The sequence below is a fragment of the Xenopus tropicalis genome, chromosome 7, assembly GCF_000004195.4.
Source record: "Xenopus tropicalis strain Nigerian chromosome 7, UCB_Xtro_10.0, whole genome shotgun sequence".
NCBI lineage: Eukaryota > Metazoa > Chordata > Amphibia > Anura > Pipidae > Xenopus > Xenopus tropicalis.
In genome coordinates this window covers 19,167,746-19,182,457 of record NC_030683.2, presented here as the reverse complement: position 1 = coordinate 19,182,457, position 14,712 = coordinate 19,167,746, and the positions used below count along the sequence as shown (strand labels likewise).

The window sequence follows — 14,712 nt, the reverse complement described above, 5'->3', positions numbered from 1 at the left end:
CTCCACAGAAGCTTGGAGATGTATTAAGCAGCAATCTGTATCTTAAGTTTAAAGTTATTCTGGGTTGACTGCAGTTTGTAAAAAGTCCATGATACAAAGAAATTACAAGCAAGCTGTGTCACTTGAGTCGAATGTGTAACTATTTAGCTAGTACATACGCCAGTGGGTTTTTGGTCACTTTTAGTAGGACAATTAGGTTTTTATCCTGCAAAATTGCAAATTCCCTCTGCGGATGGAGATGATTCGGCCAGGGCCAGCACAGCGGTGATGGGGGCAATAGGAGAAGGAGTGGGGAAGCAAAAATAAGCAGACTGTGAGCAAGCAGCAGGGGGTCTGGTCAATGTGAACCAAACACAGGGATGGGACAAATAAATGAGGGTCACACTAGTCAAAGTAGTTCTGCCTTGGTTGCAAATACTACTTGCCTCAGCTCTGTTTTGAGCCCTTCCATTGGCTCCTTGGGCCAGGGTTAAATACTTCTGCTTGTACATTAGTCTCTGAAAACAAGGTGTTTTCCTACTTATCTTCTCTTGGTTCTCTTACTAATATTGAACCACCAAGGAAAAAGGCTCATAATCTGCTGGCAATGGCAACAAACAAGTTCAGTATGTTTCTGCACACCCACAAGGAACTTATGTTCTCTAACACAGGGAATTATGTACACAAAATATTCCTTCTCTTATATGGAGTGGGTGATACATCTGCACTATACAGTATTTCCAAAATGAGGATTCAAGGTGACTTAAAGCGATGGAGGGTCCCTAGGATTAGGTATGTAAGCACCAATGCAAAGTAAGTGTGTTCTGTGTACACAATAAACAATGTCATTATACTTAACTGTCTAATGCTAAAATAAAATAGTTTTACCCTTTATATATTTGATAATTCCGTGATTTCATGTTACACCTGACAGAGATCCTATCCAACTGTACGCCCACACGGAACACACAGGGCTTTGTGCCATACCATAATAAACAGCTCTTTCATTTCTAGTGTCTCAAAAACAAAGCAAAATGCTATGTGATCTTTATATTGATCCCGTTCTGCAACTCCTATAGATAATTTCTGCCAGTATTATATATGAAAGTGAACATTTAATGGTTGGCAAAAAAAGATGATGTGTAGGCACAAATGAGCTAGAAGAACATCCACCAAATGTGCACAAAATCTGGTGCTTGTAGTGTGACCATATAAGCATGAGTGTTACATTTGGTGGGTACCTCTCTCAGGCCTTCTAACATGGCTTCTGGTTGTTTTTCAGGCAGGTCTCAATCAGCCCAAAGGCTCATGGCACACACTGCATATTCTTCACCAGAGAGGAAGTACCCAAACCCTGCTGTGAAGTCTGTCATTTGCTGAAAACAACCCATTAGGGAAAATGACAGATTGTAAGGTCGAGATCTGCACCTTCTCTAGAGAAGCTATTTTGCATGGCAATCTGCAGGAAGAACTCAGCACCTTACATAGAGGTTCAAGTTGTGTTGAGCCACAATCTGCAGATGAAGTTCAGCACCTTTTCAAGAGAAGCTTCAAGTTGTGTTGAGCAACAATCTGCAGATGAAGTTCAGCACCTTCTCTAAAGAAGCTTCAAGTTGTGTTGAGCGACAATCTGCAGATGAAATTCAGCTCCTTCCCTACAGAAGCTTCAAGTTGGGTTGAGCCACAATCTGCAGATGAAGTTCAGCACCTTCCCTAGAGAAGCTTCAAGTAGCGTTGAGCCTCTATTTGCAGATGAAGATCAGGACCTTCCCTAGAGAAGCTTTGAGCTGTGTTGTGCCTAACTGTGCAGATGGAGTTCATCACCTTCGAGTTGCATTAGGTGGGCTGCATCTTATAGGATTCCCATGATATGAAGAAATTTCAAGCAAGGCCTTCTAACCTGGCTTATGGTTGGTTTATCGGGTGGGTCCTGGTGAATAGTTGTTTGATAGCGTTTATACACCTGGTAGGACTCCTGGAAACTCGATTTGAACTGGGAGCTGGGAGGAGAAGACCTCACAAGTCTTACCTTCAGAGGGAGTGAAAGGTACAGGCATTACAGAACCCACATTGCCATGGCAAGTACAGTACAATGGTATGAAGGTAATGAGCAGTTTTGCTGGCTCAAGGTTGACAACCAGCACAGCGACAAGTCAAAGTCAAATCCAACAGAAAAGCAAAGAGCAGAGATTCCCACACTATAACTGCCGTGAGCGCCACAATGGCCCACACAATGGAACAAACGTCAGGGATTTTATTTAAAGAGAAAGTATACTCAAAAGGGTAAATGTGGCGTACATCTTAAATTCTTTTTTCTCTTGGTCTCCTACCAAGTGCAGCAAAGACAATACTGGTTTCCAAAAATCCCAGTAGGACCCCCTTGCCCAATAACCAAATAAACTTTAGTGTCTTTTGTAGCAATACAAAGGATTCAACTGCCTACCCCACAAGCTTTTATAGTGATGGGAAGACCCCAGCCTGACCTACAGGGCACAATGAAAAAGAATGAAAAAGACAAAAAAGTGATAAAGTTTAAGAGACCAGATGGTATAAACAATTTATCATTCCATGGAAGACCGTCTTTATTACTTTTTAAAGGGGAACTGTGGATTTTTTTCCCCTACAATGAAATTAAATGTAATTTTAACTGTATAAGTGAATGAGTATTATCAAACACAACACCCAGAGGTATGTATTATGTGGCCTATTTTACCTTTAGATATTAGCCAAGCCAACTTAAAGATCAATTTGTCCAATTCGCCCACCCATGCACTAGGCAAATGGGCATATAAGGAGAGGAAGGCTGCAAATGTAGCCTATCACCCAATGAAGGGGGCAATTGGTCAGCCTGAATCCACAAGTTTTGCACCAACCCACACATCACTAATACAAATCTATACAACTTGGCACTATCTACACCAAATTGCTGTGTGGTGCCCAGGTCTTTGGTGGGAGCTGGGGGACCCAGTAAGAAGTTTTTAAATACAGTGAATCCCTGCTCTCCAGAGAAAAAAGTGTTGGGGTTTGAGGCAATAGAAAATGAAGTAACTTGCCCAAGGCCAGAAGAAGCTGAGCTTATTGATGAAAAGCTCATCAATAGAAAAAGGCCAATTATATTTTATAGATACAATACATCCATTTCCTGTTTGTTACAAGAGAATTGTGCAGTCAGCCTACCCGTGGAGTTGATCCAACAACAGCCCTAATGATTTTTGCACTGTAGTGGTGTGTCTATAATTAAAAAAAAAAAAAAAAAAAAATAGTTCCGGTACTTAAATGTGGCTAAGGGAGTGCTTACAGTACTTGACATGATGAAGTGTGTGGGTGGAGAGCAATAGCCCTATCTAATTTCCAGCCACTGCAAAAAAAACAAAATGGCCTCAGGCAAAGCTAAAATCTCGGTATACAAAACAAGGTGTCACCAGATTGTCTTGTGCTGCTCAAAGGGAAGATAAACCTCTCTTTTTGATATGAACGCATCAGTTGCGCTTATATGAACAAAGGTGCTTAAACACTCTGAACTACCAACAAAAATTACATTATATCATTTTTTATTTAGCCACAGACATACCTGATTCCTCAGACTTAGAGCAAATCATGCCAGTCTGACGGAGACACAAAGTGGCCATTTGCCCAGCTACCCTTAGGCTAGCAGAGTCATTTAACCCATTAACTTTCCCCACAGTGTTTCATATTGAAGTCATCCATTTTGGGGACTGAAGTTTCTCTGCTTTCCACGCACAGTAGTAACACATGGGTCTGCCAACTAATTGCCCCCTAAGTGGCCCCTTACCAATCTTCCCAGCCCCACTTCTGATGCCGATAGCTGCTGTTATGTATATACGCGTGCCTTTTGTGTTTCCTCTGAACACAGCAAAGATGGACAGGTTGGGTGTGTATATACATCATTGCAGCACAACAGGTTAGGATTGGCTTGGGTAGAGGATTTTTTGATCCAAGCATCACTAATGTAGATGTGGAAAGCAGAGGGACGTCTCAGAATCCATCACTTCACAATGGAACATAGCGAGGGAGTGGTTGCTGTACAATGTGAGCCTAAGGAGGGTGAGAAACTGGTCGGCGTGAGCATAAGCAGACTATCATGGTTTCCTTTCAAGCTGTGAAGTCAGGTATATCTGTGTTAAATATACACCATATATACCATATCTACATAAGCCCAACTGAATGAGTTCATGCCAATACAGGGGGTATGATTGCCCTTTAATAATAGAGGAGGTATTGGCAACTTGTAAGCTGTTGAACTAACATTGCTAGCCCCGCTCCCAGCAGCCTTTTACTAACAGGGTTTCAAGTTGCCAATGTCTGATACAGAATATCTTTGCCACTTTGCATACTTTCCCTTTAAATTGGAAAAAGTTTGATGAAGAAAGAAGAAAAAAAAAAAAAAAAAGAACTGGAGCACAAAAAAACATCAGAAGAAGATAGAAGTTGTTAATGTGAGAAAGCCCAGAGGTCGGCTCGTTTTAACGTTTGTGTTTGGTGACAGTTCAAGCAACAAATCTACAATTTTCCTTTAGATGTGACAGCAAACAAGACAGGGGCGCTGCTACACTAGCAGCTGAAGGTCCACAGAAGCAACACTCCCCCCTTTAAAATGAATTCAGTATGGGACAAGACTTGTAAAGATCACACAGGACTGGGAACCGTCAGCTTTTCAGTCTCCACAGGTTGCAAAATGCAGTGAAAAGAAAACACAGAAGTCATGTTCCAACATTAACAGCACAGACTGCAGCACCAAAATAGGTCAGAGCTGATTCAAAGCAGAATTTACAGTCCCAGATCGCCCCCTGGTGGAAAAATGTACATGTAAAATACCTGCTATAGGCAGATTAAAGGGCAAGTGTACCCCCCTGTATAACACAAAGCTCAATAAACAGAGCTTGTGCTGAATAAACTTTTTAAATGAGTTTTGTTTTTAGCTTTAAATTTAATCTCCAATGTACTGTGGTTGTTACAAACAACTGTGTGATGAGATAAAGTTAATCAAATTTACAGATAAACCTTCCGTATAATGAGCTCCTGTTAGCCTGAGAAAGACTGCATCTAGGAGAAGGCGGGGGGTAGTTTATGCAGAACTCATTAACTCTAATTACAAAAGGGGGAGAGTGTAAAAACACCCAGGAAAAAAATCAGGACAAGTGATTTTTTTTTTTAATTAATAGGAATTGAGTTGAAAATGCCCGTTCTATAAAAATGGGGTCATGTTGAATAAAAGTGCATATACTGCCCCTTTAATACTTTCCAAGCACAGGTTCTAAACTGCACAAAGGCGGCTGCCCATAACTACCAATCAGCAGTCAGTTCTGAACAGTCTGCAATAAGTTTAAAAAAGAAGCAAACACCTGCTTGGCTGCTAATGGTAAATGCATATGAGTAGCTTGGGCCTATAAGGCCTGCAATGAGAAGCTGCACTGAAGCCCAGCTAGCAAAATGAAAATTTATCACAAGTGGGTGAAAGCCTACCTCCAGGTGGTGTGCGGCATTCTCTGGAGCTGCCACTGAGATAAACTCCTCTACAGACTTGCTGCAGTTGCCTTTGGCTTTACAGACTGGGTTTCCTGTAGGAGGTTCAGGCAGGGAGGTTTTGTCAGTTTGCTGCTGCAGGAGTTTTTGAATGCGGCGCTCTTTCCGAATATCCTTGGCTTTTCGACAGGGTGGCTTGGATACGTCTGCACCTCTTCCTATTTGCGGTCATGCAGAAAATAAAAAACAAGTATATAATATATATATGTATATAATAATTCTATAATTTATAATAATATACAGCCCTACAGCACAGCAAAGAGGATAGCGCTAGGCAGGCTGAGCAAGAGACCTCAGTGACTTTAGGGGAGTGAATATTGTTTGGGGCATTTGGAAGGGGTCACAAAATTCAAGATAAAGGAGGCAAATAGAACGTGTGCATAGATAAATATACAGTGGATATAAAACATCTAAAATGTCAGGTTCCTGTGCTGTACAAAAATGAGACACAGATAAATCATTTCAGAACTTTTTCCACCTTTAATGTGACCTATAAACTGTACCACTCAATAGAAAAACAAACTGAAATCTTTTAGGTGGAGGGAAGAAAACCAAAAAAACTAAAATAATGTGGTTGCTTAGGTGTGCACCCCCTTAAACTAATACTTTGTTGAAGCACCTTTTGATTTTATTACAGCACTCAGTCTTTTTGGGTAGTCTATCAGCATGGCACATTTTGACTTTGCAAGATTTGCCTACCCTTCTTTGCAGAAACACTCCAAATCTGTAAGATTGCGAGGGCATCTCCTGGGCACAGCCCTCTTCAGATCACCCCACAGATTTTCAATCGGATTCAGGTCTGGGCTCTGGCTGGGCCATTCCAAAACTTAAATCTTCTTCCGGTGAAGCCATTCCTTTGTTGATTTGGATGTATGCTTTGGGTCGTTGTCATGCTGAAAGATGAAGTTCCTCCTCATGTTCAGCTTCCTAGCAGAAGCCTGAAGGTTTTGTGCCAGTATTGACTGGTATTTGGAACTGTTCATAATTCCCTCTATCTTAACTAAGGCCCCAGTTCCAGCTGAAGAAAAACAGCCCCAAAGCATGATGCTGCCACCACCATGCTTCACTGTGGGTATGGTGTTCTTTTGGTGATGTGCAGTATTATTTTTGCGCCAAACATATTTTTTTGGAATTATGGCCAAAAAGTTCAACCTTGGTTTCATCAGACCATAACACCTTTTCCCATATGCTTTTGGGAGACTTCAGATGTGTTTTTGCAAAATGTAGCCTGGCTTGGATGTTTTTCTTTGTAAGAAAAGGCTTTCCCCTTGCCACCCTACCCCATAGCCCAGACATATGAAGAATACGGGAGATTGTTGTCACATGTACCACACAGCCAGTACTTGCCAGATATTCCTGCAGCTCCTTTAATGTTGCTGTAGGCCTCTTGGTAGCCTCCCTGACCAGTTTTCTTCTTGTCTTTTCATCAATTTTGGAGGGACGTCCAGTTCTTGGTAATGTCACTGTTGTGCTATATTTTCTCCATTTGATGATGACTGTCTTCACTGTGTTCCACGGTATATATAATGCCTTGGAAATTCTTTTGTACCCTTCTCCTGACTGATATCTTTTAACAATGAGATCCCTCTGATGCTTTGGACACTCTCTGTGGACCATGGCTTTTGTTGTGGGATGCTACTAAAAAAATGTCAGGAAAGACCAACTAAAACATTTTATATCCACTGTAATTGTAAACGCTGCCCTTGTTAGAGTAGGTAGAATGGCCCTAACTAAAGAGTGCAGGGGCTCAGCAGACAGAAACAAACCAGGCTCACATTTCTATCTGCGCCATTCATGAATGGTATGATCAGTAGGTTTCTTATATTATCCCACTGCTTACAAACCTGGCTTGGGGTGTGAATGGCTGTGTGTCTCCCCTTCAGCACTCTGTATGCAGTGTTCCTGCCTCTCCCGCTGGCCAGGGCTGCAGCCATCAGTTGCCTCCTGCTTGTCAGACTCTCCATCTTTCTCCGTTTCCTCTTGCTCTATATTCAGTGGCTTCAATTGCTCCTGTGGGATCTCAGACTTGTCCAGAATGGAAACATTACAGGAAACAGGGCTCTCTGCCTGGGAATCCATCGGTTCTCCTGAAGTGCCTGAGAAATAAACCACAAGCAGGGGTTTTAAAGGAGATTCACAAGCATCTTTTCCCCCAGTTTCATCTGACTTTCCAAGAGTTGCTTCTAGAAAGAAACACTGAAACAGAAAATATACTTTAACTTAAAAAGGAACAGCTGTGACATACATATTGGCATCTTGTGAGGGTAGGCAATGGGGAGGCTGTTTCCAGACAGGGTTATACAATGGCAGCTTAGGCAAGGGAAGAACAGCAAGGTCACTCAGTAACCCCCTTCTTAACAGCTAGAAAGAAATTGTATTTTTCGCCCTATAAGACGCTCCGGAATATAAGTCGCACCCAATTTTAAAGGAGGAAAATCTAGAAAAAAAAGATTCTGAACCAAATACTGTAGTAAAATATTTTATATCAACTGTATAAAGTTAATTGTCTCTGGGCTCGCACATAATGAGGCATGTGATTACTGCCTGGCAGGGTGCGCACAACAAGCGCATTGCATCTAGTTTGAGTGCGTCTAGTTTGTCGTATAAGATGCACCAACTTTCCCCCCCCCAGTTTTGGGGAAGAAAAAGTGCGTCTTATACGGCGAAAAATACGGTACTTATTTTTAAAAATAGTCCCTGGCATTTCATGTACACAGAGGCCCAACAGCCCCCCACCAGCGCACTAAATACTGACTGTCTATGGCATTTGCAGAAGCCATAGATTACTAGTCTAGACCTGTGGGAACCGATTATAGCAAAATTATATCCTCCAACCAGAGTATGGGCCCTTGTAAGCTATTTTTGTGTAAAATGCACCAAGATGGAGCTCCCTGTGTGGGCAGTAACGTGACACAGGATCGGGGACATGTCTACTTAAATTACATCACACAAATGCACACAATGAGCGCAGTGAGGCAACTGGGCCGCCCGCACCGGAAGCTCCTAACCAGTGCAGGCAGCATAGCGCTTGTCAGTGTGCAAGAGGAACATTGTCTCCTTCAACAGGAGTGTGGGTTCTCTTAGTCCACACCACTCGTGAGGAAAATAATTTTACTATAAACAACTCATTTTTGAGTTAATGAACTGAAAAGATGAATATGAAGCAAAAGCATAAGTTTCTTACAGGTAAGTTACTTTCTACTGACCTGGTTGCGCACACACAAATCTTTGCACTAGTTTTGTCTGTGTACCTGCCTTGGGAGTGAGCTGTAACCATTACCAATTAGTTTTGAAGAGTCAGCAAGTTAAGATGGTTGGCTCGGCCCTCCTAGACCAAGTCGGCAGCTTATTTAGCTGTTCAGCAAGACTTTCTGACAGCCTGGAAAGGGACAGGATTTCTAACCTGGCACTGAAATAAGTCATTTTCAGCACACTGAAGTCTATGAGCTACTGAAAAACCAATTTGTACTGGTTAAGCTGAGCCACACAAATCAGTGGTTTATGCTTCTTACCTTCATTTTTGGAATGAGACACTTCCCCAACATAGAGATATTTCTGAACTTTCTTAAGCACCTTCTTGTGGGACTTGGCAGGCTGGAAATTTGAGGCTGACAATCTACAAGACATATTTTTTTTTTTAACATGCATCAGTAAAAAAAAAACAATTTAAGACCACTAGGGGGCGTTGTTCTTCTCATGTCAAGAACAGCATGGCAGCTCCCTCTCTGCAGAACTGAAGAATAAGCAAGTGCTGTACAGGTACGGGACGTTATCCAGAAACTCATTATCCAGAAAGTTCCTTATTATGGAAAGGCCATCTCCCATAGACTCCATTATATGAAAATAATTCCAATTTTTAAAAATGATTTTCTTTTTCTCTGTAATAATAAAACAGTACCTGTACTTGATCCCAACTGAGATATAATTACCCCTTATTGGGGGCAGTACAGTCCTATTGGGTTTAATTAATGGTTAAATGATTCCCTTTTCTCTGTAATAATAAAACAGTACCTGTACTTGATTCCAACTGAGATATAATTAATCCTTATTGGAGGTTAAACAATCCTACTGGATGTTTAAATGATTTTTTAGTAGACTTAAGGTATGGAGATCCAAATTACAGAAAGATCCCTTATCCTAAAAGCACTGGGTCCCGAGCATTCTGGATAACAGGTCCCATACCTGTATAAATCAAGGGATAATAATAAGCAGAATGGTTGCCAGCAGCAGCTGTAGTTTACCTGATAGTATACTGGGGGCAGCAAGTCTGGTTCATAAGAGGTTTGTACACATACTTTCCACTCCTAAAATGAAGCAGAGTAGGCCTCGTTATAATCCCAGCAAACAGAACATTATTGGCATGCATACATACATATATGGAATATAAGTGGGATGTGAATGAATATAATAAAAAATAAATGCAATGAAATAGAAAGTAATTTACAAAGTCACATCCGCTGCAAAGTGTGAAATTCATGGACTAAAACAGGGAGAGAGTGAGAACAAATGGGGACAGAGCCGATATACTTCTCCTTTAAACACGAATGACATGGCACAATGGTTCCATTACAGGCTTTTGGCCCCTGGGATTTTTAGCAGCTCAGGGGGATCCCAGAATCGCTTTACCAGAGACAGCGCCTAAGCTATAGCCATGGCACTTATATTGTAGTGTCACCCACTGTGACCTACAGCACTTATATTTGCCTATTTGTGTCTGTAAGTTACCCACCCATATAGATTGCAAGCTCTACGGGGCAGGGACCTCCTTCCTCTTGTGTCCTCGACTCTTAACTTATTGCTGCTGGATTTATCTGTATTTATTATTATACTTTGTATTTATCTATTATCTTATTAACACCCTGTTTGTATTAATGTATTCTACTGTACAGCGCTGCGTACATAAGTAGCGCTTTATAAATAAAGATATACATACATACATACATATCACTGGTACTGGCTTGCACTCTTTACTTCTTGCAGACCGATATATCCAAATAAACTATATACATTTATCCTGGCCCAGTACTTAGGGTCTGTGCAGGAAGCTATGTGCAAGGCTAGATAATTAATGATGAGAGAGCCATCTGGCTGGCCACTGGCAGACGTGTAAGTACCAAGAGGCTGCTCACGTTTGCCCACAGGGAACTGCGCGCAGGAACAGGCATGCCGAGCAGCTGTGAGGAGAAGAATAACTGTATATTTAAGCAAAAAATATGACTTTTCATGGCAGGAAATGGGAAGGTCGGGAAGAGACTGTACGAGGGTTTATAAAGAGATGCGCTACTGATAAGAGAGACACATATAGCAATGCAGGAAACAGAAGGCGGAATCAACACACAACTTTAAAGGCACAAAATGATTGATTCAGGAGCCTTCCCAGCCACACCGCCCCCTCGTCTTACCGTCTCCATCCTCTGTCTATGAGGTCCTGGTAGTCTTGCACAGTCAGGGTATGGGCCCACATTCCTGGAAAAAGGAGAAACGTTGTTTGTTTTATATAAATGAAAACATTATCCATGGATGCTATCACAACTTGATATGACGCAAGTTCAGCTTTAAATAAACCTTCTGTCTGTTTTAGAAGGGACTACTTTAAACATAGTGGCAATCTGTGGATTGTGGCAAATGCCAGAGGGGCTGCTGTAAGATGCCACAGACAGTCACTACTTAGTGGGTTGTTGGGGGGCTGTTTGGGCCTCTGTGTATTTGAAATACCAGGGCCTATTTTTAATCCCAGCCCAGGCCTGTAAGCATATTCTTTGATTGGTCCTCATATTTTATGGTTTTGATCCGATTTTGCCTCTTTCTGGTCAGTAACTAAATTCGTTATCTGGTTGTTGGAAATTAATGATTCTGACTTGAGAAAAAGTGTAGCAAAACTGAGCTTCCTTCCAGCCAAGACTCCATTTCCCACAATGCCTTGCATGATACATCACAGCTGGTGTGTGCTACAGTGTACGGCATAAGAAACAGCTGAGGATCAGCTTTCCAAGTAGGGAAAGTAGGGAGTTGTTCCTGCTAAGTCTGATGAAACTATGGGAACTGGTTGAGACAACAGAAGCCCATCGCTCTGCAGTTTGCTCTATGTTGTAACTGTATATTTGCTTACACTGCAAGGTAACCAGGCCCTGCACTAGCACCCAAAGGCTCAGGGACTTTCTAGGGTAGCTCTCTCGCCTGACAGGGGCCCCCTTAAATCGGCTACCAGTCCCACACCATACAAGCTCCTTTCAGGGAAACCCACACATTGGCCAGGGCCCCTTATAGCGTCGACCCACAAACCTTGTGATATAGTTCCCCAGTCATAAAAAGCTGTGTAATAAAACTAATTTTCAAATTAAACATGAAACCGAAATACTATTATTTATTAATACTTCCATACCTGTTATAAACTCATTTAGAAATCTCAGCTGTCAACAATACATTGTCTTCCCCGCCTCTATGCCTGAGGAACAGCACTTTCGCTTTCACTTCTGCACCTCCTTGATGCCACTGGCCTCCTCACATGCCCACTGCGCTGTCTATAACTGCATAGCCTGTGCATGGCTGTGTGCATCAGTTATCCCACCCCCCATGCCTTGCCTGGTGCATACATGAGATTTTGGGGATGACACAAAGCTTGCCTTGATACCAGCTTTCACAAAATGGCACCTGACCCTAATTCTGGCTTCCAAAAGAATAAAGAAAACAAGATTTAAATAATCGGCATAATGAAAATAAAGTTAATTTCGCTCAATAACATAGGATTTGGAATTATCTGTTAGGGTGACAGATCCCCTTTAATGCTGGCCAAAGCATATTCCATGGTAACCCATCTCGTAAAGAGCATCTGCCATGACAGCCCCCATACTGGACAACACACCTTCCAGGATAGTCCCAGCAAATTTGTAGCCCTGACCCAGAAAAGGCACCCCATCATAACCCGTTGCTGGCCAAGGCGCTCCCCATGGTAGTCCCATACTGGACAGAGAACTTACCACAGTATTTATCTCAAAAAATGCATCTCCCATTGTGCCCCCATAATGACCAAGACCTCTTCAAGGTTAATGCCACAAGAAAAGCACCTTTCTATGGTAAGCGGACCATAACATTGCCTCTGCTAATACAAATTATTATTATTATTATCATCATCATAATAAAGTACTTGGAGTAAGAGCTGCAAGTCATTGGAAATACTCTACCAACAAGGGCTGCAGTTACCAGAGAGTCCCTCTGGCACACTTGGGGGACCAACCAATATAAAGTGACATAAACTACAAGCCTCCTGCTGTTGTTGAACTACTACTCCCTGCATCCTTCAGATGACAGTGGGACATGGGGAGGACTGAACAGTGGACATCCCTGGGGTATGAACTAAAAGTATGTAACATTATACAATATAATCTATATCCTTTGCACAATGTTAAACAGAGTTCTACGGTAATATATAACTTTAGTATATTTCTCTCCCCTTTCTCCATATGGGTAGCACTAGCCCCTGTGAGTCTATGCCCTCTCTGCCCTACCCTGCCTATACAAGCGGGTATAACCCAGTAGCCAATGCCGTGCCGAGGATCTCACCGTGTGACATGTTGCTGGCCTCACTCTTACAGTAACCGCACCGGTTTCCATCCTCCCCACCAAAGTACTCCAAGATACTCAGGGCACCCCCACCGGCAGACGCCATCTTCCTCCCAACCCAAGCGCGTCACTCTGACAGTCAAGCGCGCTCCCGGCTCAGCAGAGGCCGCGCCCAGAGCCATCTTTAGTCCGGGAATCTCACTATTCTATTTAGCCGCCATCTTGGATAAGGGCACCAAGCCAAAGCGGGCTGACTGTTCTCCATACTGTGTAAGGGGATCAATAGCCGTGCGCCATATTTAATCAGGGATGTAGTTCAAGTACTTGTCTCCCGGCTAATGTATGTTCGCAATCCATTTAGTGCTTGTTTGTCAATCAGTAATTAAGTAAAAGATCGAACTGAGGAAAGATTCCGTGTAACCGCAGGAAACATCCACCCCCCCCAACCCTATAATCAGAGGTAGCTCTGTGCTCACCGTGAGATGCTTTGCCCCCGGATAGACGACAGTAGCCGCAGCGAGCCTCCATTTTTGACCCTCTATACTCCAATATGGAATATAAATCCCTTACTGCGCTCTCCATGGGGGTGAAGGGACACAGGCTCACACCACATACCCCAATTCATTATTTAAGGGCTCACAGGCGCCCTCTATTGGCAGACATAGCCAAGCGCTAGAGACCAATAGGCGCCATAGCCTGCAGCATATTGTATCACCAAGGACCTGGGTCCCTATCAGAAATCAAAGGGGGCCCCATACTACTAAGTTTTCAGGGCCAAACAATTATTAAACCATTGGTTACCTGTGAGGGACAGCTTTGCCAATAAGTAAAATTGGGACCCAGTGGAAAAAAAAAGCTTGTGGATTAATGGCCACATTACTGATCCCCCCCAGCCATCTATCATACAAACTCTGCCTACACCTTACACAAGTCTCATCTGCTCTCCCTCAAGCTGTAGGGCCCCTCACTACAGTAACCCCTCTGCTGGAGGTGCTGCAGGCAGGAACATCTCTGATTTATTTAATCCCACCCACTTAATGGCAGCCCCTCTCCTCAAGTCCTAAACCCAATATGGGTAGATCCATTGCCAACATAGGATTGTGAGCTGCACAATGGAATTGTGGGTAACAGTATGCAACCGTAAACGTTGCATCTGATAACAATAATCCAGGCATTGGCTTGGGGCTGGGTTGCCTTAGGCAAAATTATATCATTAACCGGACCCATCATTCTGTGGCTTTTTTCCAATCCACGGACACAGAAAGGTGGATGGAGATCCAGCTTAAGAGGGTCCAATAACTGTTTGCGCTCCATAATTCTCTTTGAAGCTCATTACACAAGAGATCTGGGATGTACAATGGTTAGCTGTCCCAGGCTGGCTGATTTTGTGTGTGTGTGTCTATGTAAGCTTTATCAGAAAGGTCTATGTAAATACAGCTAAAAGCACTCACAGAAAAACTGTGTCCTCTATCAAAAGAAACACAGGATTTCTTGTCTCCATTTTTGTAAACATGTTCTTGAGTATCTGACTTCCTCTCTCAGAAAAATGCAATTTTAATGCAATCTGGCCAGAACCAGATCCCATCATAGTAAGGCATAGTAAGTATCTTGCTACAAGTAGGAGGTGTT

The 14,712-nt window shown here is 42.6% G+C and overlaps 1 protein-coding gene across 7 annotated transcripts in view; it reads right to left on the bottom strand.

Annotated features, from left to right (window-relative positions):
* ate1 (arginyltransferase 1) overlaps positions 1-13,709 on the bottom strand; it is a 55,460-nt gene extending 41,751 nt beyond the window's left edge. For 2 of the 7 annotated variants that reach the window (XM_031905570.1, XM_012967701.3), the window contains exons 1-7: positions 13,084-13,252; positions 10,926-10,989; positions 9,765-9,827; positions 9,036-9,139; positions 7,368-7,619; positions 5,464-5,681; positions 1,880-2,008 (exon numbers count right to left, since the gene is read on the bottom strand). In XM_031905570.1, coding sequence (XP_031761430.1) covers positions 1,880-2,008; positions 5,464-5,681; positions 7,368-7,619; positions 9,036-9,139; positions 9,765-9,827; positions 10,926-10,989; positions 13,084-13,189 — 936 coding nt within the window. In that variant the 5' untranslated portion in view covers positions 13,190-13,252. Of the gene's footprint in view, positions 1-1,879; positions 2,009-5,463; positions 5,682-7,367; positions 7,620-9,035; positions 9,140-9,764; positions 9,828-10,925; positions 10,990-13,083; positions 13,254-13,559 lie in introns of those variants that run through there. The other 5 variants (XM_031905571.1, XM_031905572.1, XM_004915808.4 and 2 more) reach the window with 5 other exon arrangements.
* Between the last annotated feature and the right edge of the window lie 1,003 nt (positions 13,710-14,712).